At 41.3% G+C, this 25,080-nt stretch overlaps 3 protein-coding genes across 4 annotated transcripts; 1 reads left to right on the top strand and 2 right to left on the bottom strand.

The window, feature by feature from the left end:
* Positions 1-787: 787 nt before the first annotated feature.
* Positions 788-3,510, top strand: LOC147456613 (phenylcoumaran benzylic ether reductase IRL1-like). 2 transcript variants are annotated; one of them, XM_086515042.1, is made up of 7 exons: positions 788-1,026; positions 1,121-1,255; positions 1,673-1,910; positions 2,006-2,077; positions 2,541-2,744; positions 2,829-2,882; positions 3,144-3,510. In XM_086515042.1, the coding sequence occupies exons 1-7, from the start codon at positions 841-843 to the stop codon at positions 3,305-3,307; spliced, it is 1,053 nt and encodes a 350-aa protein (XP_086371168.1). In that variant the 5' UTR covers positions 788-840; the 3' UTR covers positions 3,308-3,510. The 2 variants fall into 2 exon arrangements, with proteins under 2 accessions (XP_086371168.1, XP_086371169.1); XM_086515043.1 differs by lacking the exon at positions 2,006-2,077 and having other exon boundaries at positions 793-1,026.
* A 2,991-nt stretch (positions 3,511-6,501) lies between these two features.
* Positions 6,502-7,601, bottom strand: LOC147456612 (uncharacterized). The gene is made up of 3 exons (XM_086515516.1): positions 7,563-7,601; positions 7,061-7,212; positions 6,502-6,532 (listed from the first exon to the last, which is right to left on the bottom strand). Exons 1-3 carry the CDS (start codon positions 7,599-7,601, stop codon positions 6,502-6,504), a joined length of 222 nt encoding a protein of 73 aa, XP_086371642.1.
* Positions 7,602-17,441: 9,840 nt separating this feature from the next.
* LOC147456611 (putative 21.2 kDa protein) lies at positions 17,442-18,924 on the bottom strand. The gene is made up of 2 exons (XM_086515041.1): positions 18,527-18,924; positions 17,442-17,781 (listed from the first exon to the last, which is right to left on the bottom strand). The coding sequence occupies exons 1-2, from the start codon at positions 18,864-18,866 to the stop codon at positions 17,681-17,683; spliced, it is 441 nt and encodes a 146-aa protein (XP_086371167.1). The 5' UTR covers positions 18,867-18,924; the 3' UTR covers positions 17,442-17,680.
* Between the last annotated feature and the right edge of the window lie 6,156 nt (positions 18,925-25,080).

The raw sequence follows: 25,080 nt of genomic DNA, 5'->3' as shown, positions 1-25,080 counted from the left end.
CCCTCCATTGCTTAAAAGCCTGCGAGTTGCCCATAGACAGTTCTGGAACTCAACACGTGGAGAGAGAGAGAGAGAGAGAGAGAGAGAGAGAGAGAGAGAGAGAGAGAGAGAGAGAGAGAGAACCGCCGTTTTGCATACAAACTTCAATTTAAAAATTGGCTCTGATTCTCCTTTTTTTCGAGTTTTTCAACATCGAACAGACATACTAGTGAACATACATACTTTGTATATGTATCTTAGATACTACTACTGGGTCGTTTCTCTTTTTATTAGGTAGATACTTCGTAGATTCTTCCACCCGAAGCAGTACAACCTCGTGACACGAAGCAAAACTACGAAGGAATCGATCTCTGCCTGCCCCGACCAGAAGCTAGAAGCATAGGCTAACCGTCCCACCATCCGGAGCTTGCTGCTTGACGCTTAACACCACCAACCAAAAAAAAAAGTCTCCTTCCTTGGCACTTCTGGTTTCGCCGTAGCCTTTGTACTCTTCTGTCGTCTGCTTGTAGAGGCACAGACCGAGTTCGTCTTGCAGACCATAAGAGCACCTGTAGCTTTGTTTGCTACTGCCTCTTTACTTGTTCTCGTGGCGCTCGTGCAATTGGCAGCCCTAAGGGCTTCAGCGAATGGCAGCTCTTGCAATTGGATCTTTCTTGATTCTCAGTAATAAAAGAGTAAAAGTGATTGGGTACCCCCTACTACTAGTGAACTTCGCCGCCGGCTGAAAACCCGGCCTTTGTGTCCTTTTCCAACATTTGACAAAAAGTTGCCAGTGGAGTGTCACTATGAAGTTTCGCCAAACAAAGCCAGCCGAAGCGAAGCAGTTTGCAAACTCCTGCGATGGAGGAGGGTACGAAGAAGAGTCGAGTGCTGATCTTTGGAGGGACGGGGTACATAGGCAAGCACATAGTGAGGGCCAGTGCCGCAGAAGGGCATCCCACTGCCCTCTTCATCCGCCCTGAAACCCTGCAATCCAAACCCGACCTCATCGCGTCTTTCAAATCCCTGGGCGTCACCTTTGTGCAGGTACTCTTCTTGCAGTGCAGAAAATCCTTTGCAAGCTATGAGCATAGTACACACATGCCTCATTGCTTACCTCTATCTAACTGCAAATTTTCAGGGCTCCCTTGAAGACCATGCTTGCCTTGTGGCTGCTGTAAAAGGGGCCAATGTGGTCATCTCTGCCATGGGGGGGCGTTCCATTCCAGAACAGGAAAAAATCATTGCTGCTATTGTAGAAGCAGGAACAGTGAAGGTATACTCATCTTTTCATATGATACTTTTGATCATGTAACTGTTGCTCACATAGAAATTCAGCCAGATTTGTATGGGTTTTCTGGTATGTTGTTGCATCAAGATCTTTATGCAGAAAACTGGAACAAACAATTAACGCATATACTAGGCAGTGTTTTGTAGCAACGGTGTATTTTCTGATTTGAGATCTTGTGCAGAGAGAACTAGTAAGCTTGAATTGGGGACAAATTTAGGAACCTTTCCCATAATGCTTGCTACTTGGGAATAGGCACCTCCATCAACCATTGCACGCTTTTCAACTGATGCTTTACTGTCCATAGGCCCTTTTGAACATTTTTAAATATGTTCCCTTGCCGAAGAATAATATGGTATGTGGGTGATGCTTCATGGTTCTAAGGGCTGCTTGTGTTTGGATTAGAGGTTTTTACCTTCTGAGTTTGGAAATGATGTGGATCACGCCCAGCCATTGGAGCCCTTAAAATATATGTATGATAAGAAAGTGGCCATCCGACGGAAAATTGAAGAGAGTGGCATCCCGTATACCTATATTTCTTCCAATTCCTTTGCTGGACACACCTTAGCTAAACTCATGCAATTTGGAAAGACAGCTCCTCCAAGGGACAAAGTGGTCATCTATGGAACAGGAGATGTCAAAGGTATGTGTCACTATTTGTGCCTTTGGGTTATCCACATGCACGTACATTTTCTTCTTACAGTCACAAAAGGTCTACAGTTTGCTTTCTTGCTTTAGCTTGTGCAGCTCTTGATAACCATGTGCAAGCAAGTCAAGGTTCAAAGTTAGTTGCAAAATACAAGAGAAATGGTGGGTTAAATTTGAAACACGGAGCGTGCCTTTTTGTTTCCTTTTCATTGTAAAAGTGCTCTCGACATTTTGTTTCCGCATCTGGTTTGAGTCGCATACATTGCCCGAAGTCCTATGGATTGATGGTCCCTACGGTTGAATTCCCCCATCCATGTCCCCTCTCAGGTCACTGGCCCATGGTGTGGCTGATTGACGATCATATTTCTGATTTGCTTTAGCTCGTGCTGCTCTTGATAACCATATGCAAGCAGGTTAAGGTTCAAAGTTAGTTGCAAAATACAAGAGAAATGGTGGGTTAAATTTGAAACACAGAGCGTGCTTTTTTGTTTCCTTTTCATCGTAAAAGTGCTCTCAACATTTTGTCTCTGCATCTGGTTTGAGTCCTGTCGCATACATATGCTTGGGAATCTGTTTGTCCGTTCCTTTAGTTTCTTCGTTGTCTAATTGCTGATCTTTTGCACAGCAATCTTTCTAAAGGAGGAAGATGTGGGTACATACACAATCAAAACCATTGATGATCCAAGAACACTGAATAAAGTTGTATACTTGAGGCCTCCCCAAAATATTCTGACCATTAATGAAGTTGTGGGTTTGTGGGAAAAGAAGATTGGTCAGACCTTGGAAAAGGAGTACGTCAGCGAGGAAGCTATAGTGGAACAGATAAAAGGTGTGTATTGTTGGTTTTCAGTCTTAGTTTATGTGCATCTGAGCTGATGGGCAGAATTAAAGCTTTATTGGTGAGTTGGATCAGACTTCATGGAGAAGGAGTATGTTAGTGAGCAGGCTATGCTGGAACGAATGAAAAGTGCGTATGATTTCCTTACTCTTATCATACATATGCTATCAGATGACTAGTCGGATGCCTAAGGCTTTGTCAATGAGTGCTTGGATTACTCTATTGCTATGATTCTATACAATTGAGGTGTCATGTAGGTATTGCTTGCACATATAAGATAGTTCTTGGTGTGCATTTGTCTTGGATCGTCTCTACACCTGTAGTTCATTGCATATGGATGCAAATAAAACACACTGTTGTTTCAACTTACGCTTGTGAGTATGACTGCAGCTTCTCCACCTCCCAAGAACGCTCTATTGGCAACAGTACACAGCACCTTTGTGATGGGTGATCAATACAATTTTGACATAGGAGAAAAGGGGGTCGATGCATGTGCTCTTTACCCTGATCTTAAGTATACCACTGCAAGTGAGTACCTTGACAAGTTTGTGTGAGTTGTCTGGTTGAGAACCAGCCTGGGGTGCCCCCGATGTGTAATAAGTGGCATTAGTATGGATCTAGTGTGGAAAGGTTAGTTTGTGTCTTTGGGATAATAAACAAGAGCCTGTTTTGAAGCAAATAAAAATATATGACATTTTTGTCGCTGATGAATAACCTTCCTTAAATGAATGTGATTCTTATCAACCCAATTGCTAAAGATTTGTCTTACATTTTATCTGAGCATACGGAGAAACATATGATATTTGAGGAAACTTTTCAAATCATGGATTATGTTTTGCTTGCTTTGCTGACCCAAGTATGTTTGTCACTTTTGTATAAAAGCGAGACACTGGACTTAGCAGAAGCAGCTAGTTGATTTAGAAGCCTGTTATTATTGCACAAAGCATGGGTTGCTTGTTTTAGGATACCCAATCTTATGTCATCAAGAACTTGTGGCTACAGAGTTTAGCATGGTTAAGGACAATACGTTTCGTTTGAAAGTTGATAGGCAATTAAACCTCTGTCTAATCATACATTCATTGCTAAGGATGATAGATGGCAAGTGGATTTAAGCACTTGAAAACACATGAAAAGTTGCTCAAACTGACAAACTGCGAGAACTTTGTATGCCAATGGCTAAATGATCGGAAAGGAATGGTTTCAAAAGAGAAATGATTGTTGCAAAAATGATCTACTTTGAATACAAACATTTCCAGATTAAACTCGTAGAACTGGGGTAGTTGTAGTACAAGCGTCTTTGTTGAAAGAACTGGATTATCACTGGAGAGAATGGACTTTATAGAGACAATATGGACTTTGTTAATGTTGATTGTGTGCAGCGAATCATGTGAAGCACGTTAGCTTATTCTCTAAGAAACTGACAAGCATGTGAGTTGCAATGAAGCATAAGGCTAATGTGGGTGCATTTCATGAAGCAAGAAAAGCAATGGTTACTTGTTTCTGTGTTTAGCAAGCCTTGGCTGCTAAAAAAACAAACTTGTCCGTGATTGCTACACCTGAAGGGGGGTGGGTGAAGGATTTCTTCAATCACTTGCAATTACTTCAGAAAAGTAAAAATCCTTTCAAATCTCAAATGCATAAATTAAGGGTGAGTCTATATGAAATGGGAAGTCGTAGGACTTTGCATCTTTTCTTTCTACTCTATTAAGGAGAACAAACCGGTAGTCGACGTGGCTCAATAAGAGGAACGCCCAGCCCAGGGCTAGAAAAAAACATTTTTCCTAACCGATCTAAATAAGGAAAAACTTGAAATTCTCCCGGTTTTCAGGTCAAAATTTGAAGCTTTTGCCAGTAATTACACTAAAACTTGTGTAAATTTGCCAGTTTTCTTAAAGGCAAGCTCAAAATCTAACCGGGATTTTATAATTTCAACTGGTTAAAATACACTAGACCCCGGTTTTTTTCTAACACTAGCAGGTGCAGAAGCCTTGACTATATTACTCTGTTTAGACTGTCGGTAGCCATGGAGAAGCAGCAGATAGCCTTGCACCAAGGTTTGCCCCAGACGAGGGGACCAGCTACGCAAGCCTTGATTGTACTCAGCTCAGGCGGCGAGCAGTCAAGGAGAAGCAGCTGACAACTTGCACCAGGGTCTCTCTCTCTCTCTCTCTCTCTCTCTCTCTCTCTCTCTCTCTCTCTCGTTGCATTCTCCTGTTGCCATCCACAAGCTGGCCTGCTTTGCCTGCTCCTTGGGTGCAAACCTGTGCTGTCCAGCACAACTCAACGCTCTCTTGCTCATGAGTTGTTGAGCCTTCCGCTCTTCAAACATTGCCTGCGGCACTGCATCTGATGCCGTGTGTCCGTGGCAGAACCACATGATCCTGTGCTTCTCACTGGCCTCATACGCGTGCCCTTCACGGTCCCGGCTGCCTCGAGTTGGTCCTGTCACCCACTTGCCCCAATATTGGTCTGATCGGAGAGGATTTCAGAGCACCTCTGTTGGACTGCTACCTTGCCACACAACATCCCCATGCCACGTGACTTTTGGCTATTATTCTTTGTTGTCCAGCAGAACTCGGTGGCCCTTGCTCATGAGTCGTTGAAGCCCTCTGTCTCTTGATAATGCATTACCTGCGGCACTGCATCTGATGCCGTGCATGTGGCCTTGGCACCGTGTGCTTCTCATCACCCCGTCATGCACGCCCTTCACGCCCTCGACTGACTTTACCTGGCCACATTGCACACCTGCCCTAATATTGGTCTAATCGGAGAGCACCTCCAGAGCACCCATGTTGATGTTGGATTGCTACCTCGCCACACAACATTCCCATGCCGTCTTGGATTGCACCTCTCTCTCTACTCTAGACATATAGTTGTGCGTGCCGTGTTAAGTTGGCCATAGGATCAGAGGGGTCGATTGTGGGTGCAAATGGGAACAGAACACCGATTCCTTGTGACAAGTGTATCAGTTGGAGGAGAATTGCTGTATTCGGATGCAATGACAGCTTGGCTGCGGGCGGATCAGTGTGCGTCTGCACGAGAGAGAGAGAGAGAGAGAGAGAGAGAGAGAGAGAGAGAGAGAGAGAAGGGTACCAACGGTACTGGCAATCGCAATGGGAGAGAGAGAGAGAGAGAGAGAGAGAGAGAGAGAGAGCTACCCTAGACAGCTACTGCTGTGACTTCTTGGCGGAGAGCTACTGCATGAGAGAGAGAGAGAGAGAGAGAGAGAGAGAGATGTGTATAGTGCACATGAGGCCGTTCGTTCGGCCATTCGTTCTAAAAAAAGTGTAGCAAATGGATGCGAACTCTTTGTCATATCACGAACATGCATTCGTTCATGCTTCCGTTCGGTTAAAAAAACAACCTGCTACGTGCGGCCATGTCTTGGGCCATCCGCTCACGTCCGTTCATTGCTGGAGTTGTCGTGCGAAACAACAGACCACACATTGCCAACATCACAAAGAAAGTCTTCTCCAACAAAAAACGCATAATAACACAGTACAAAATGCATGAAAAAACCGTATGATGAAAAAGGATCTCAATGTTCGACAACCACATAAACTAGAGATTGATAGCCATCAATAAAGTTGTTCTAAGTACTTCAGAAAAGGATCATTGACAACGATACAAAGGCTTTGGCGTTGTTGCTCATTGGTAGCCATAAACGAAAATGCTAAAGAATCATAATGAAAACCCGTGGCCATAAAGCAAGCTACATGAAAAAAACTATAACCTTGGAGGACACGACTCAATCTTCGGACTCCGAATCATCATCAATCCTTGCAAAACACAACTTCATGAAATTAGACATAAGCTTTATGAATACATAATTCGGACATTAGTTGAAACAAAAGACATGATCAGTTTGAGAAATAAGAGTAATCATTGAATCTACAACCTGCTACACCTGGACCTGCTACGTTTTGAGCCCTAAGTTGCTATGGCGGAATAAGGTTGCCCTTATCCACAAGGCTATCTCACGGTGAGCATGATTACCCTATCATTGTGAAGCGGCTCTTGGGAGTTGGGATGTGGATCTCGTTGATCTTGAGGCGTTGCCTTGTCTTGAATGACGCTTTGAGTGAAAACCATATTTTGATGAACCAAATTTTGTAGCATATATACATGCGTGTGTCCGCACGTGTGAAAAACTCCCTCTCTCTCTCTCTCTCATCAATTTCCAGGCTACAAGGATCAACACACAACATTTTGCTCTTTAACAACCAGAACAATATTTTTCAGCCTATGTACAAGTGTGTGTGTGTGTATGAGTGAGTGTGTGTGTGAGAAGATGAAGAATAGCATACCTTGCACGTTGGACAGGAGTATCCAAGGATGTTGATTTGCCAAGCGAAGGAGAAGTAGCATGCTGTGTGGAGGAGCCGTTGTTGATATGTGTGGCCGTCGCGAACACGTCGGAAGGGGGGGGGTCTTTCATTGCGGTGACTACGTTTGCAACCTGTTCCAAAAAAAAAACCCCTAAACTAACTAGATTCTCCTCTCTCTCTCTCTCTCTCTCCCCCTCTTGAATAACAGGTCTTGAGTTCAAATTTCCTCGTCGGATAGATCTTCAAGGCCTCTTGGGATAGTTTCCTACGATGTTAAAATTCTCTTCTTCTTCTTCTTCTTCTACTTCTTCTTCTTCTTCTCTCTCTCTCTCTCTCTCTCTCTCTCTCTCTCTCTCTCTCTCTCTCTCTCTCTCTCTCTCTAGAAATCCATGTGAGCGCCTTCGCGTTGCCCTCATGATTCTCATTGCCAACCCACAGGTGTCACACACAAACCTCTTGCCTTTGCCTCCACCTAACTGACCTTGAGACTCCTCCCGACCACGATAAGAAATGCAACCATCTCTAAAGGCTTTGCGTCCGCAATGTAGAGAGAGAGAGAGAGAGAGAGAGAGAGAGAGAGAGAGAGAGGAGGGGGGGGGGGGGGGGGGGGGGGGGGGAGCTAGGTGCGCGATCATCTTGTCCCTCCCAACGTGCGCTTACTCCAACCGCTATCGCTACCCCCGTCAGCGGTGCGTAGCCCTGTCTTCACTGCTCTGATCGTGTATGCTTCAACGTTTACATCCGCTACTGCGCCACCTTGGACAAGATGCCAATCGCCTTGTATAGTCCTACAGAACCCCCATTCCCCGCAGCTAGCTGTAGATATACCATCCCCAAAGTCACTTCCTCTATACCTGGCCACCCTAGACGACAATTCCATAGCTTCGAGCTGTCCTTGTACCGCCACCAACCATCACAGGTCGCACCATTGGTCTGTTAGAGTACGTCTAAAATCTGTTGGATCATCACATCTTGGGAGTGGATGCTATGATACTCTTTGGCATAAGTTTATAAGTGTCATACACTATTTAAATAGCGTACGTGTATATGTTTTTTTAATATTTATCTTATGATTAAGCGTTTATCTTATAAGAACTTGTCACGAAGTGTCCTTCAACACATCGATAAAAAAAGTATGGATATAACATGGATTGCCAGCTCTTCTGTGCCAATTACAGGATGAGAGAGAGGTCGTCGTGGGAGGCATTAGCTTGACGAGTATGATTCATGTATATGTTTTTATTGAGTATGGTTCATGTATAGTTAGTTATGGTTATGCTTTTGATACCTGTATACTTAGTTATGGTCATGGTTTTAGTTCATGAATATGTTTTCATTGAGTATGGTTCATGTATATTCAATTTTGGTTTTGGTTTTGGTTATGAATATAGTTATGTTATAGATCAAGCTCATGGTTATGGTTATGATTACGATTATTGTTATGGTTATAGTTATGATTTTGATTATGATCATGGTTATGAAATTGCTATTAGGTTATGGTTTGAAATTTTGTTATGGTTATGATTTTTATAGTTTTGGAATCTTGTTATGGTTATGGTTTGAAAATCTTGTTATAGTTATGATTTGAAAATCTTGTTATGATTCTATCTATGGTTATGATTATGGTTATGGTTTGAGAATGTTGTTATGGTTATGTATATGGTTATGGTTTTGAAATTCTTGTTATGATTATGGTTATGGTTATGGTTTGAGAATCTTGTTATAGTTCTGATCATGATTATGAATATGGTTATGGTTTCGAAATCTTGTGATGGTTATGGTTATGATTTTGAAATTCTGTTATGGTTATGGTTTAAAATCCTTGATATGGTTATGGTTATGGTTTGAAAATCTTGTTATGGTTATGGTTTTGAAATCTTGTTATCGTTATGATTATGGTTTGCAAATCTTATTATGGTCATGGTTATGGTTATAGAACTTTGTTATGATTATGCTTATGGTTTGAGAATTTTAATATGGTTATGGTTTACAAATCTTGTTATGGTTATGGTTCTAAAATCTTGTTATAATAATGGTTATGGCCATGGTTACAATGTCAATTTATCATTAGGTGGATTGCGGTTGCTTTACACTCTTTCTTTTGAGCAGAGAGGGTTGATTTTTAGTGCTACAGTACATACAACATCAATTTTCAATCCTCTATGCTCAATTTTTTTTAACAGATTTTGAAGTTAGTATAGCCGTCGGTATCCGTATCGATATATGCATCGATAAGAGCATGCGTAGTTTTTAGCGATTATTTAGATGGGTATATCGATGTGTATATTGATGCATATATGGAGATACGATTTCAACGATTATTTCGACGTCTATATTGATGTTTTTAATTTGTAAAACCCATTTATTTGTGTCAATATAAATGGGTATTTTTGCGCGATGTGTTGTAGTGAAACCTCCAGAGTAGGCTGAAAGAACTAAAAAAAAAAAAGAGCTACCTACGCAAGAGGGCCTTGTGAGAGAAGCAAGTAACCCAGAGAAGAAGGAAGGGCCATCATGACAAATAATTAAAAAAGAATAGAGACCTGGTGCTATGGTTCCCTGGGAGATTGGATTCAAAGAAGGAAAGTTTGATCACTAGATGGTTTGGACTCTATGGGCTCTATGGACTTTATGATAATGGTTCAACCAAACTCAAAGATATTTAAGGAATGGAGCTCTCAGATCGAGTAAACAACTCAGGCAATATTAGGCCAGAGACCAAGGTCAAGGTGGTTAAGGGGAGGCCAGGGTACTAGAAAAGGAGATAGATATGCCACCTGTTGAAGACACCTCAAATGAAAAGGCCCAGTAAGATCCACACTTTGGTACTCACCATAGCCCAACAAGGGAAGTGCTAATGACTAGGGCCAAGTGCCATTAGCAACACACCAAGCACGTAATGAAGGAGTTGTGTGAGAATGCCAATGTGGCAACAACTGGGCTAGAATCAAAAGAAGGGTCACGACAACTCGCATTTGAGAACCATGCATCATACATTATCACTCTTGTAATTTCATTGGTATCAATGATAGAATTCTGGGCATGGACATAGATGGCGGATGGCATGGAAGGTGGCCCAAGAAACCTAAGAGAGGAGTAGAAAGACCAAAACCACTCTCATGGTTCTACACGTTCATTATTTTCTTCGTATTATTTGCTCATCTTCCTCTATGCACTCTTCATGCTACTCCTCCTCCTCTTCTACTACATTCTAGCATCCCCAAAGCTATTGTTGGCCAACGTGGGTGGGATTCTACCCTTGGCCATCCATGAAATTCAACTTTGACCTTGTCGTGAGATGAAGAAGGAAAAAGAGAGATGGAACGGGTTGATGTTGACATATCTACACATAATAGTACATAGAGAAAAGAAATAAGGGGACAAACTCTTACACACTCTTATACAAGAAGGTGACACGGTCAAGCTCCATAGCCCGAGACATAGCTTAAGAGAGGAGAAATGAGAAAATTGAGAGCATCTACACAAGAAAGGTCTAAAATCCTAGCCCCAAACTCCAAGGCACCCCTTCTTGTGGAGTTTGGTATTTGATTTATTATTTGAGTTTTTGGGTGCTAAAATTGGAGGTCCTTTTACATCTAGTCCACTTTAGTACTTGAGTGGAGCACATCTCTTTTTTTTTAATAGCAAAACTCACAATTGTGAGTGAATTATATTGAACAGCCCAAAAAATTACAAGGTCTTGTCATGCTCTTGTTGAGCCATGACATCATCCAGGGACTATAATTACATCGGCTAATAGAGCAGCCACCCCTACCAACCCGCCCCCTCCTCCTTGACACACAAGGTCCATAATCTTGTCCTTCTTCTGAGATCTTTTATTTACTGATGGCCAAGATTTTCCCCCATCCTAGGCATTCCATCTGCTGACAACAAGTCCTAGACCAATCCTCCGAGTGTTGCTTGCGTTCGAGCGTCCATATTAGCACTTTGCTTTCTTGAATAATTTCTGTGAAGCTTGCCACCTCAAAACCTCCTTCAAACACGCGGCGATTCCTTGTCTGCCATACATTATGTAAGAAGAAGTATCTGACGATTTGAGTGCTGACGAGGAGGGCAGGACTACTTGAATTCTTAAATCCAAGGAATAGGTCAGTCTTGAAGAAACTAATTTTCCACGTTCTTTGGACCCACTTGCATATTTTCCCTGCGAGGCCTTTGATAGTTGGACAATTCATGAATGGGTGGGCTAGATCTTCAGTAGCCATCCTACACCCCAAGCATCGATCTGACCCAATCCCTCTCTCCTCAATATTCACCCCAGTTGATAGAGCACTCCAAATTATCTTCCATAAAAACCCTACATGTGCTGCGGAACCTTTGGCTTCCATATGTTCTCCATTATTGCATGTCCCATAAGGGTGAGTTCTCATTAGAGCTATTTACAAGCAATCACAGTGTCTTATTGAATAAAAAGTCTAAAATATTGTGCAAAGGTAAAATGGTCGAGAGGGTTATTATTTGCGAGTGCTTCTTTTTTAACTCCCAAAATTCTATTCTACAAATCATCATCAACTCACTATTAGTAAAATCAAATAGACAACACATAATTAATCATTAAGCCAACTATCCCAATTACAGTTAACCACATACAACAGGAGGGTATCTAGTCTTGTAATATCCCTCCCACCAAAGATAGCAACTGTCTTCAATTGCTCAATAGAAAATCAACTCGATTGTGAGTGATGAAAAGTGCGGAAAAACTTTTTGGGCATCCATTTGGCATCGTCTCTAAGGTGGCCTTTAAAAGTCAAAAGATAGCGGTTATAAACTATGTCAGTGCATACGGTAGTGTTCTCGTGATCAACTATTTGTGCAAGGATGAGTTGTTCATCTCGGTCCACAAGTGAAGGTGGATCCTCATAAATGTGATGTGTAGGTAGGGGTCCTCTGAAAGGTCTTAAAAGACTAATATGGAATGCATTGTGAATGTACCACGTAAAGGTAAGTCTAAACAAAATGAAACATCATTGGTCACAATAGAAATTTTGAATGGACCGTAAAAATGAGGAGCAGGTTTAACAAAAACATTAGTATCAACACTTTTGATTCTTCTTTTTCAATGCAAAGCATAACATAATTATCTTCCTTAAACTCGTGTGCCTTGCGGTGCTTGTTAGCATGCTTAGTGTAAAATTCATGTGAATGTTTAATGAAAAAATGCGTACTTGCATAAACATCATGAAACTTAGCAATAAAATCATCAGTGGCAGACACAACATTAGAAAGACGTGAAGCAGAAGTAGGAAGAGAATAACCATACACAATTTCAAATGGGGATTTACCTGTGGCAGTGTGAGTGGTATTGTTGTATATAAATTGTAGAATTTGCAAGTAATCATCCCATTTCTTGGGTTGAGAAGAAACATAAGCTTTTAACAAGTCAATGATAGTGCGATTAGTGACTTCGATTTGACCACTAGACTTAGGATTTGACCTTTACACTCAAGTGTAGTTCCAAGATTTTCAAGTAGTCCAAAAAGCACTATAAAATTTGAAATCTGGATAAGATATTATGATTTTCGACTTTAGACAAACCATGATGTAAAAGACAGCTTTAAAAATAGAAGTGGAACTTGATGTGTTGTGAGTGTTTTCTTACAAGAAATGAAGTATTCTTATTTAGAAAAATAATCAATAACAATTCAAGTCATATCATGCTTGTGAACAGTGAGTGAAAAACCAGTAACAAAATCCATTGAAATGCATTCCCAATGTTTTTCAGGAATAGGGAGTGGGTATAAAAGTTTCAATTTCTTCCCTGTTTTGCTGCTTTGATCTTTTGACAAATCAAACAAGTTGAAATATTTTGCTTAACATTACGTTTTATAGCAAGCCAATAGAAATCATGACATAAGTTTTGAAAAGTAGCATCAAATCCTCTATGTTTAGCATAGGGTGGTTTGTGCAATTCTTCAATGATCAATGTATGAAAAGGTTTAGTTACACACAATTTTTGTTTGAAATAAAGAAAGTTTTCTTGAATAGTGTATTCCAAAAAATGTGTGCACAGAGTTTTCAAACATATATAGCCATATGGTTTTGAAATCATCATCTTGTACATTAGTGTCATGCATAGAATCAAATGAAGTACCCAGAATGATTGATAGATTATTGAAAGAGGGTCTTCGACTCAAAGCATCAGCTACAACATTTTCCTTACCAAGTTGGTATTGAATGTTGGATTGAAAACTTTGAACAAAAGCATCCCACTTAATACGAAAACAGTAAATACCTTGATACTTTGTTGATCAGTTTTGATGATTAAATCAACACCCATTAAGTAATGTTTCCAAATTTTTAAAGCATGTACCACGACAGTCAATTCTTTATCATAGGTACTGAACTTTGATTCAGAAGGTTTGAATTGCGGCTTTCAAAAGAGAGTGGATGGTTATCTTGCATAAGAATTGCACCGATAACCTTTTTCACTAGCATCAGTGACTACGAAAAAGAATGGTCTATCAAAATCAAGCAATTGCAACAGAGATACATTTATCAAAGCATTTTTGAGTGCATTAAAGGAACTTACTTGCAAGTCAGGCCATGCATAAGGAGAAATTTTCCTTAACAAGAGAGTAAGGTAATGAGATTTATAAGCAAAGTTACGTACAAACTTCTTGTAATAACTGCATAGACCAATAAAAGAACAAAGTTCATGCAAATTTTTGGGTCTAGGCCATGACTGAATGGTTTTAATTTTCTTGGGGTCTACATGTTCCCTTGACGATACAATGTGTCCCAAATATTCAATCGCAGATTGGAAAAATGAACTCTTTTCAAGATCCAAATACAAGTGGTTATATGAAAACAAATCAAATACATGTGTTAAGTGCCCTTTATGCTCTTGTTTGGATTTACTGAATACAAGAATATTGTCAAAGAAAACAATCACAAAATCTTGATGGTCAATGAAAATTTTGTTCATCATACGTGTGAATGTGGTTGGTGCAAAGTAAAGTTTAATATTACTCAATAATTTTGTTAATCGACAGTCGCAACTCGGGTATGTGCACCATTTAATTCAAGATAATTGCTAAATTTGATAGATTTGTGAAGATACGTCGAGGAAGTGAGAAAAAGAAGCAGATTTTGATGGAGCTCGAGAAGGCGGATTTTGGCTGGAAGGAAAATAAGAGAGAAGAGTGTTTAATACGATTGAAAAAGAATCCAACACGTACATTAGTGAGGCATCGAAGACATCAACACGCAGGGAATTAAAGCATAAGTATATATCTAGCTTAGCCCTACAATTGGTCATGAGTAGATATGTTTGAATCAAATTCACTATCAAAGGCTATTAATTTGACTCTTAATACAGAAAAGAGAAAGATGGAAAGGGTTGACGTTGACATATCTACACATAATTGTACAAAGAGAAAAGAAGAAAGGGAACAAACTCTTACACACTCTTACACAAGAAGGTGACACAGTCAAGCTCCATAGCCCAAGACATAGCTGGAGATATGAGAAAGGAAAAAATTGAGAGCATCTACACAAGAAATGCCTAAAATCCTAGCCCAAACTCCACTGCACCCCTTCTTATGGAGTTTGGTATTTATTTATTATCTGAGTTTTTGGGTGCCAATATTGGAGGTTCCTCTTTTACATCTAATCTACTTTAGTACTTGAGTGGAACACATTACTTATTGCATGTTCCATAAGGGTGAGTCCTCACTAAAGGTATTTACAAGCAACCATAGTGGCTTATTGAATAAAAAATCTAAAATACTGTGTAATGGAATATGGTTATAACATTGATTGTAGCGAAAATTGAAATAACAATAGGAGCATTTTCTTGAAGAGAATTCTTAAAGAGCATAAGAAGAGTAAATGATTAAAGGTAGCAAGATGAAAATTACACCTAATTAGCTTGGCATGAACAATACTTGTAAAAGAGAGAGAGAAAGGATTGAAAAAATTGACGACAGTTGAGGGCCGGATTTATGTGGGGCCAATCTCCCCTCCAAAAGGCTTTTGTATTATAGATTCCCCCATAAAGAGAGACTTGGTACAATACAAGCTTGCGTTCCTTGAGACCTTGTTGGTACAATGAAGATGGTAGACTTCATACACCAAATTGGTACAATGAAGATGATAGACTTCATACACCAAAATCATGCCCTTATTTAAATTACAAAAGCATTAACATATCCCCAGCCTCAATCTCAAGACCTCAAACACCTTCAAAGGTGAAGAGAGCTAGCAGGGAGTCAGGGAAGGGAAGTAGATGAAGAAGTAACATACGAGAAAGAAATAGTCTCCTCACTTGTATTACTCTTGTAGCTTAGCATAGCATAGTAGCATAATAATGGAGATGAAGAAGATGGCAAGCTTTTACTTTGGATCATGGCTCTTGGTTGGATTTGCATTCCATAGCCAAGAGGTGTTGGTGTAAGCTCTCAACTTCTCAACAAGCTTGGAGAAGGAGATGAAGTTCTTGCTTCACACAATGAGAGAGTGTGTGAGGGTGTATATCTTGCAAGCACAACCCCTCCTTGCTTGGGTCGACCCCTCCTTGTAGCTCATTGGCTCATGTCAAGCCTAGGTCATTTCAAGTAATAGAGGTAGCCTTTGGACAAGTGTCCTCCTTTCCCCTTTGAGAGAGAGGTTGAATAATGCTTAAACAATTAATTAAACAAACTAAATTGTCATTGGATCCCTTTAGAGGCCAACCAATAGGCTTTAGGTACCTTATGCGGAAAACATGGGGAGGAGCTTGACATGTGTTCTTGATGCCTCTTTTGTCTTGGGGCTTGCCTCGAGTATGTATGCGTGTGTTCTCTCTCATGTCCCTATTTGTAGGGCTTGCCCCCCCTTGTGTAGGGATTTAGGTTGACTTTGGAACACCTCACCCCTTGGCACCTTAGTCATGAAGCCCCCCAAGCACCTTGGTCATAAAGCATGACAAGCACCTCAAGCACCTTAGCCATAAAGCATGACAAGCACCTTAGGCATCAAGCACCTCAAGCAAGCTAGTCAGCTCAAGCATGACAAGCACTTCAAGCACATGCTTAGCTTGTCTAAGGTCTAAAATACCCTAAGATCCTAGGTCTAAGGACTTTTAACACTAACTTTTGGAGGTCTTTAATGAAGCTAACCCTAAGGTCTTTTAAGCTCCATTATCTGGTCATACGATCAAGCCAACTGCCCATAAAGATTTTTTCTATAAATGTTTTGCTAAAATATTGAGGCTCAACTTGTGTGGCAACAAGGTTCAACCAGAAGGCATACAAAGCAATGCTTTGGGAAGAAAAAACAAAGGCAGTGGCAGAGGAGGTGTCCCTTGTACTTTTGCTACTGGTCGCTAGTGCAATAGAGGCCAAACATTAAAGACTTTTGAGCCTTTTGGTGTTCAATTTATTCATGTGTGAATCGGGCCCAATTGTGAGTTCTATTCTTAGATTTGGTCCTAGTACTATAAACCCCCTATGTCTTAACGGGAACTTGTTCTTGTATGGCCTCGTCAAATGATGGATATTGTCAAAGGCAAAGAGTCGAGATCTACACATCCTTCCCACTATTGATGCACACGGATTCGAGATGTCGAGTATACACAATCATGTGTTGATTGGGATGTGGGCCATGTCTGCCATTGTTCATGCACTCACAAAAGAAATATCTCCTGCCCATGATACGCAGTGAAAGCTCGAAGATATGTATGATCTAGACTTACCATGTAAGCATTTACTCTTTTTGGGTAGTTATTTACCCTCAGTTTTGAAGCCCATACTTCCTGATAGATGAGCAACTCTTGTCTATCAAAAGTGCACCAACTAATACACGATTAGCTGTCTTGGTGCTTCTGAAGTTGCTTCATGAGTACATGATGGTTGCCAAGGCATTTACAAATGTAGAGGAAAAGTCCATGAACTTCATAATCTCATCAGTGTTAAGTTGTTTGTCTTAAAGAAATCTGGAGGTGATGATGTGTTCACATTTCAACACATCATGGCAATACTTTTCTAAGATGGCCGATGCTCAAGATTTCGAGGTGTATCCATGAGAGTTGGCCACCAATACTAGCGTCCATGGTAGCTTCTACAATGACTGGGCCTTCCTAGATGCCCACCATGAGTTGCAGAGAGGGCGTTAGACATCTCATATGAACCACACTACAGGATGGTGAAATAGGAACACACTAAATTAAATACATGCAAGCAATGCAAAACTCTAGACTAGAAAATTCAAGTTGAATGCATGCAGTTTTCAAAGTGATAAAACTCCTTGATGCAGTAGGATTCCAATTAATCACATGCTATGCTGCTAGCCAAGCGAGATTGGTCCAATGAATTTCAAATGTGACCCACATGCATGCCTATATGAGCTTGTCCGAGCAGGATAAACAAAAACTCACCCTACACAGAGCGAGACTATTACATTCATAGATTACAAGGAAACCTGGATGTCATGGAAGCACTTTGAACCATAAGAATTGAAGCGGGAAACAAAAGCTTTTGGCTCACACTTGGTGTGTTTTTGTAACAATGGTGCGTGTAAAGAGTAGGGCCGGCAGCTAATTGCGTACTGCATGTTAATATGTGCTTCAATTCACTAGGGGACATGTCCAAAAATAGGGCGCTAGAGGCCATATGTGGAAGTCTCAGAGAGACAACTTGTGATTAGCGGGAACTTCTCACCGAGCCACATCGCGTTGACAGTGTGGTCACGTAGAGGGAAACCTGTTCAAGCAAGTAAATAGAAGATCATGAGCAGAAAAGCAGTCAATTTTTAAGCAGACTCAATTGAATGTGGAAAGGAGAACTAACTGAGGAAAAGAAGAGGAGGTTAAGATGGCACAAAAGCTTTGTGAACCTAGCACAGAAATTTGATCACCATCCATAACTCAGTAGTCCACACGTTTGTCTCGGTCTGTATTTACTTGCATAGAAGTCTCGACAGGATCACTTTCAAGTTTCTCAAACCTAAAAAAGGTAATGATTATTTGCAAAAAATCTCCTCTCAAATCTAATCCACAGCAAGCGATCTCTTCGTTTCTGTCGCAAACCTTGCAAAAACACAACCGCGTTCGGAAAAGTCTCTGCTTGCCTTACTATACCAGGGCAATCCTATGGAGCTTTTTAACTATTCTACTTTGACAGGTCTCACAAATCCAGCCAACAATGCTGTGCTTTCCTAGAACCTCTGCTAATTGCCCTTTTGTGTAGAGTCTGTAATGCGGGCCTTGACCGACAGACTAGATCCTTTGAATGTCGAGGCATGATGGTCTGCAACACACTCAAGGAGAACATATGCGCATGCTACATATAATAGATCGGCACAAAGCAATTGAAACAACATGAACTCATGCGGCTTTCGAGCTGGATATGCCAGGAAGTCTTCAACTTCTCTCTCTCTCTCTCTCTCTCTCTCTCTCGCTCTCTCTCTCTCTCTCTCTCTCTCTCTCAGCACACATGATGAGAAAACCTGTGTTTGGGTGGATCAGTGCAGAGAGGCCGTTGCGGTGGGCATTGAGCCAAGGGACGAAGAGGGCGAATTGCGCCGGCGTTTTGAGATCCACCTCAAACATGCCAACAGGATGCGGGCCAATGGGGCGATTCCAGAGCTTATACACGTTCAATTGCGGAAACAGGCGGATGACATCCTCTCGCAGCTGCATGGCTATCTTGGTATGCTCCTCGTCGGTGTGGAAGAAGTAGATGTGGACATCGTAGGAGTGCACAGGCGCCCAGAATTTCAAGGGCATTCCTTCCCCATCATTTCGCATTGTTGTCTGCTCATCAGGCAGAGGGCTGGAGCTATCCATTGAACCTGGCCTTGTTGAGTGTGCGTGTAGCGGCTTTTAGTAAGAAACGCTTTGCCCGCTCACGACTTTTTAGCAAGAAACAGATCTTTGAGGTCGACTTTAAAAGCTCTTCTTCTAGGTCTCTAGGGGGTGTTCCTACGACGTTACACTTTCTCTTTTCCTTTCTCTGCATCCAACTAGAGCTGGGTTCACACGGCGCAGCGGCAAAGCAAGCTCTATTTTAAAACATTGTTCATGCAAACCTCAAGTTTGGCAATATTTGTCTTCCTTTATCGTTTCCTGTCCCCTAGCCTTCATAAGTTCATAGGGCTTATGGCCACCTCCAATCACTCAAAGGTGCCCACAGCATGGGCCCTCCTCTCCCTTTCGATATTCTTTTAAAGACGTGCCAATCAAGCTTGAACGTTTTTCCATTGTCGATTCCTTAGGATCAGTTAGCAGCAATTCGGAAAGTAACAAAATCTTTGGTCCTACAAAGTATGTGTTGAATATACGCTGATAAAAGAGTGACAATAATCCACGTTGTAAACCAGTCAAAATATGCAGAATCATTGTATTACCATTTCAAGATAAACAAAGAGCACCCCTTGCATTGCTTTTCAATCAAAGCAATGCTTTTTTATTTATGCAAAGCTTTTCTGACAAAAAGGAGGGATACTAGGGCCAATCCCCTTGCAAGAAGACTCTCATTAGAGAAGTTACCCATGTGGCAAACACTTCCTTAAGTAAGCAAAAAATTGGAGGTGAGAACTTATGGCCATCCGATGCGGACTCACATCGTGTTGGCAGCAGAGCAGCAACTTTCCTTGACTGGCTTGGGCCACTCATGCAATTGGATCCTCGTTTACATACACGAAACTCTTGAGAACACATCCGATCTTGACCTGTGGAGTGTTGATTGCTTTGAGATTTATGCTACATATTCCTCTTCAGTATCGCTATTGAATGCGCCCCTCCATACTCCAAATGAGACATCACACAAAAATCGCACCCAACGGTCCTTAATATGGTTCCTTTACCCTAGGTGTAACCAAGAAAATCTCACACCCAAGCGCAAGAGTGAATAGAGGAGCACTCTGCATCTAACATGAGAGAGTAGACTCCTAGAGGGAGGTTCGAGACATGACACCCTTGCCTAGGAAGAGAAAAGATAGCTTGGCGAAATAAAAACCAACCCTTTCACTCTTCCTCGGTGTTGGAACCCTGTCACAAAGGCATCTCTTCACAAAATAAGGCACCCCTCGTGGTCATGGAGAGTTTCCAACTTCCAAGCATTCTTGGTGAAAACAATGTCTTTTCTTTTGGGACTACATAAGGCGTCCCTAGTAAAGGGTTGGATTTTTGGTGCAATTGTGGACCATTGGATAAAGCTTGCGGATTAAGTGCCACATGAAAAAAAAGCTTTCTTTTTTGGCTTTCTAAAAGAAGCCTTAGAGGAGAGTTGGGTTATTTCATAAAATCTAATATCTAACCAACCCAAGCATGAGCTACAAGGGGGGGTCGACCAAGGAAGCTAGCGAGTATACTCTTCCACACACACTCACACAGACTCTCATTGTGCATTGTGCAAAGTGCAAGAGCTCCCTCTCCTTGTCCAAGCAAGTAGAGAGGTTGAGGGCTTAGACCAACACTCTTGGTTATGGAATGCAAATCCAACCAAGAGCCATGCTTCAATTTTTAAGCCTGCCATCTTCTCCATCTTCATTACTATGCTATTATGTATGCTAGCAAGAAGAGTGATGATAAGTTAGGAACTAGTTCTTTCTCCTATGAAATATTTCTTCTTCCTCTTCCCTACCCTCATTCCCTGCTAGCTCTCTCCACCTTTGAAGGTGTTTGAGGTCTTGGGACTGAGGCTTGTGATAGTTAATGCTTTCCACAAAGTTTATGTTATACTCATGATGCATGAAGCTTTCCATCTGCATTGCATCACCTAGGTCACAAGGAGCACAAAGATTGTATTGTAACAAGTCTCTCTTGATGGGAGTTAATACAAATGCCTATTGGAGGGGGGACCGGCTACACATAAATCCGGTCCTCAAATGTTGTCATGTTCTCTAAACTCTCTCTCTTGCAAAAGTATTGTTCATGCCAAGTTAACTAAATGCTATGTTTATGTTGCTACCATCACTTATGTTCACTTGCTATGCTCACAAAGTAATTTCACAAAAGTACTCTCTCTAATTTTCACTACTCTCAAGTTAATAGGCCAATTCCATTACATTGGTATCAGAGCATTTGGTTTCTATTTTCTTGCTTAAGAAGAGAGGTCCTTAAGTAGCCTATAAATGGTTGATTTTGTTAGTTATATTAGGGTAAGTGGAACTGGGATCTATTATCGGTTTTGTTGAGTCCACTATGTGGGATATGGTGCACACCTCGGGAGCTTTGGACTTAAGAATGGAGTCTTTTTAGGCTTGCCTACGGCTTTACCATTATTGAGCCATAAGAAGTTCGAAAGGAGCTAGCCCTCGGCAACACTGCTATGTTAGACCTACTCCACTACTCTCTATAATTAACCACTTTGAGCCGTGGGTGTAGATAATTAAGAGCCGATTTTCAAAGGCTAAGAGGAGTGGCAACTAAGGTTTTGAATTGCCAAAGCATACACTAAGTACGTACACAAATTTTGTTAACATGGCTGACAATAACAAAGAGAGTAGAATGGACATTGATAGCTTTGATTTTGCACATGAAGGTGCTAATGAAGATGCTCCCATGTTTGTGAATTATCTCGTAACTAGGTTGCAACAAGTTATGGGTAACCCTGCTTTGCAAACCGAAGTTACTCAACAACTTCGTGCTTATGGGATTTCCCTTCCTTTCCAAGAGGAGAGAGAGAGAGCTTAGGAGGCCTCTTGAAGAGACCCCCAAAAGAAGTGTTTGAGGACAAATCAAATGGGCGTCCACTTGGCCGGACACGTAGCCGGACACCACATTTGTACTCTATTGATTGTTCGAGCTAGTGTAGTGATACTCTATGTAAATCCTAATTCTAGAGTAGCAGGTCAATTCCCTGAGTTGTAATGATGTCATGATAATTGTAAAGGTCCGTATGAGCCGGCCACTGGCCATTTGGAATGCCATAGGTATAAAGGTCAATAACCTTAATGTAAAAGGAGGCTTATCTTGAGAGGAGAAGGGAGCTCAAAAACCGTATGCTCAAGCTACGAGCTACTCCAAACTTGTAATCATCACAGCTAATGAATGGGTAATAAGATTTTATTTTTGAAGCTTGCATTGTGTTCCTCTCTCTTTGCTCTTCAATTCAAGTGTAAGTATCGTCAGTTTTGTTGAGGTTCACAACTACGTGTCTGTGAGCTGTAAATGCAGATTTGAGTGCTTAAATCATTGTTTATAGTCGTTTTGACCATAGGAGAGTGTTCCTAGACCATAGGATGACCTTTTTGGACTGATCTGTTACAGTTTTCAGGACCTCTTTCATGATGGATCGTGATTTTGGTACCTTGTCGGATTGCAACCAAACTTGCTAGGATAGTGCCCCTAGGTGTCCTAGACCTCCTCCTAAAGTTTTGTTGCATTTCGACTCCGTTCGAGTGTCGAAATGGCGTGATGACCTAGAGCTATGAGAAAGGACATAGGTAGATTTCCCTGATCTTTGAGTGTTGGTTTGCTTGTTGAGATAGTGTGTTTGCTTGTTAGGTTCACTTCTTGAGATTGACGCTCCCAAAGAGTCTCTGTGCCCCCTGAGTATTGACATTATGTTAGTACCAAAAAGCTATGTTGCAGATGTCCATCACGGCAACCCCCAATGTTAGCGGGTCGCCGGGACGGACGTCTGCAGCATAGCTTTTTGATACTAACATAATGTCAATACTCAAGGAAGTGACTTGGATGGGGCACGGAGACTCTTCGAGATCGTCAATCTCAAGAAGTGAACCTTAACAAGAAAACACAACAACTCTACAAGCAAACCAACACTCAATGATAAGAGAAATCTGCATATGTCCTTTCTCACAGCTCTAGGTCATCACGCCATTTCTACACTGGAACGGAGTCGAAATGCAACGAAACTTTAGGAGGAGGTCTAGGACACCTAGGGACACTATCCTAGCAAGTCTGGTCGCAATCCAACAAGGTACCAAAATCACGATCCATCATGAAAAAGGTCCTGAAAGCTGCAATAGAACTATCCAGAAAGGTCACCCTATGGTCTAGGAACACTCTCCTATGGTCAAAAAAACTATAAATAATGATTTAAGCACTCAAATTTGCATTTACAGTTCACAGACACGTAGTCGTGAACCTCAACAAAACTAGCGATGCTTACACTTGAATTAAAGAGCAAAGAGAGGGGAACACAATGTAAGTTTCGGAAATGAAATTTGATTACCCATTCATTAGCTGCGATGATTACAAGTTTGGAGCAGCTCGTAGCTTGAGCGTACGTTTTTTGAGCACCCTTCTCCTCTCAAGATAATCCTCCTTTCCCATTAAGGTTATTGACCTTTATACCTAGGGCATTCTAAATGGCTAGTGGCCGGCTCATACGGACCTTTACAATTATCATGACATCATTACAACTCAGGAAATTGAAATGTTACTCTAGAATTAGGATTTACATAGAGTATCACTACACTAGCTCGGACAATTAATAGAGTACAAATGTGGTGTCCGGCTACGTGTCCGGCCAGGTGGACGCCCGTTTGATTTATCCTCAACCATTCCCCCCTTCCTAATTCGTGTCATCCCTTGACACGACCTTGTGCTTTGTCTTCAACGTTGGACTTTAGCTTGGGAAGTGCTTTGTCGTTGATGACGCTCCCCCCTTCCTTGAGTGATTCATATTTGCCGTGAAGAGTTCGATGTTTCTGTCTTTGTCATTGACTTGCAGTACTTCACTAACTTCAGCACTATGGAACTCCTTATGTTTGGTTGTTGCGAGATTTTTTGCTAAAGTTATCATTGTTTGTCCGTCGTCTTTGTATGCCATTCCTCGTATTTCCATTGATCGTTGAATCTTTGTCTTCAAGGTTGGTCTTCAGCTTGGGAAGAGCTTTGGCGTTGATGACACTCCCCCCTTCCTTGAGTTCTTCATATTTGTTGTGTTGTTGATACGTGATTTGATCTTTGAGTTTTGAGGCAACTTTTCTTCTTGTTGTGCATTCGCCTCTTTTGTTGCCAATCTTAGCCGCTGTAAAGATGGATGTTGATGTGTCTGAGTTTGTAGAACTAATCCTGTTTGGGGTGTGGACTTTATGATGGATTTGCTTTCAAGGTCCACTGGATTTTGAGTTGTCTGCAATAGGTCACCAATGTTGAAGCACTATGTGAGCTACTTTTGATTGGTGTGGATAGCTCGCTTGCTGAATTTTTCATTGCTTGTCGTTGTAGGCCATTCTTTGATTTGCCATTGTTTGATGGCATTGTTGTCGACTTTGGAGGATATAAAATATCCTCTTGATAAGAGCATGGAGACTTGCAGTTTTTGCTCCAAGTCGTTGTCGACGATTGATTTAGGTAGTCATTTATTTATTGCTAATGTAGAAGGAATATATATACAAGAAGATGATGAGATTCTAGATTAGGGTCTAAAAACCCGGATGACCAATGGTAAAAAACCCAGTGGGAAAAAAATGCCTTTGATATTCGCTCTTATTGGAGTTGAGCAATTCCACTTGAAGTATCTATCATGCAAGGTGAGTGCTCGGGAGAAACAAAGGAAGAGTGCGTAATGCAAGTGCCAATTATGGGACACTCTATAGGCATACAAGAAATTTTTTAAACAAAAGCATGTAGTGTAAGAGATGGAGTTGATGGGTGCTTCAAGGAACAAATGTAGCACATGTGACATCAAAGGATGTCTCAATAGCTTCCACTTTTCCCAGAAGGGTATTCGATGTAGAAGCTTCTCCACTCATATCTCACTGTGCTGAGTGCGTGAGTGTCTTTTGGACTTCCTCTTTCACTTACCACTATACTACAACGACTTCGACTCTTATGCTCACCTATACCAGTATGAGCGACACACGTAATTATGCTCAAATCTTTTAGCTTGAGAAGTATCTAGAATAGCTAAGACGCTTAGACCACAAAGATTACTAACACCTTGCTCATTTAGTGGCTTAGCTGCCCGACTCTGACTTTTATGCCATGTATGTTTAATGGAGACTTGGACTTACCTGTTCAAGGCCAAAAACCCAATTCCATAAGTTCTTGAAAATTAGGTCTTTTCCATTGTGTTGATCTTTGG

Source organism: Adiantum capillus-veneris, chromosome 6 (genome assembly GCF_014529385.1).
Source record: "Adiantum capillus-veneris isolate H3 chromosome 6, ASM1452938v2, whole genome shotgun sequence".
Lineage (NCBI taxonomy): Eukaryota > Viridiplantae > Streptophyta > Polypodiopsida > Polypodiales > Pteridaceae > Adiantum > Adiantum capillus-veneris.
The sequence above is the reverse complement of the archived record's forward strand: the minus strand, read 5'-3'. Positions and strand labels throughout refer to the sequence as shown.

Excerpts from the sequence above, each read along its gene's own strand:
- LOC147456611 (XM_086515041.1), bottom strand. The coding sequence starts at position 18,866 with ATGGATAGCTCCAGCCCTCTGCCTGATGAGCAGACAACAATGCGAAAT. Across the intron at positions 17,782-18,526 it reads ACTGATCCACCCAAACACAG|GTTTCCCTCTACGTGACCAC; the intron begins GTTTTCTCATCA and ends TTGCTTGAACAG.
- LOC147456612 (XM_086515516.1), bottom strand. The coding sequence starts at position 7,601 with ATGGTTGCATTTCTTATCGTGGTCGGGAGGAGTCTCAAG. Across the intron at positions 7,213-7,562 it reads TGGTCGGGAGGAGTCTCAAG|GTTGCAAACGTAGTCACCGC; the intron begins GTCAGTTAGGTG and ends TTTTTGGAACAG. Across the intron at positions 6,533-7,060 it reads ACTCCTGTCCAACGTGCAAG|GATTGATGATGATTCGGAGT; the intron begins GTATGCTATTCT and ends GTGTTTTGCAAG.
- LOC147456613 (XM_086515042.1), top strand. The coding sequence starts at position 841 with ATGGAGGAGGGTACGAAGAAGAGTCGAGTGCTGATCTTTGGAGGGACG. Across the intron at positions 1,911-2,005 it reads TGGAACAGGAGATGTCAAAG|CTTGTGCAGCTCTTGATAAC; the intron begins GTATGTGTCACT and ends TTCTTGCTTTAG. Across the intron at positions 2,078-2,540 it reads TGCAAAATACAAGAGAAATG|CAATCTTTCTAAAGGAGGAA; the intron begins GTGGGTTAAATT and ends TCTTTTGCACAG.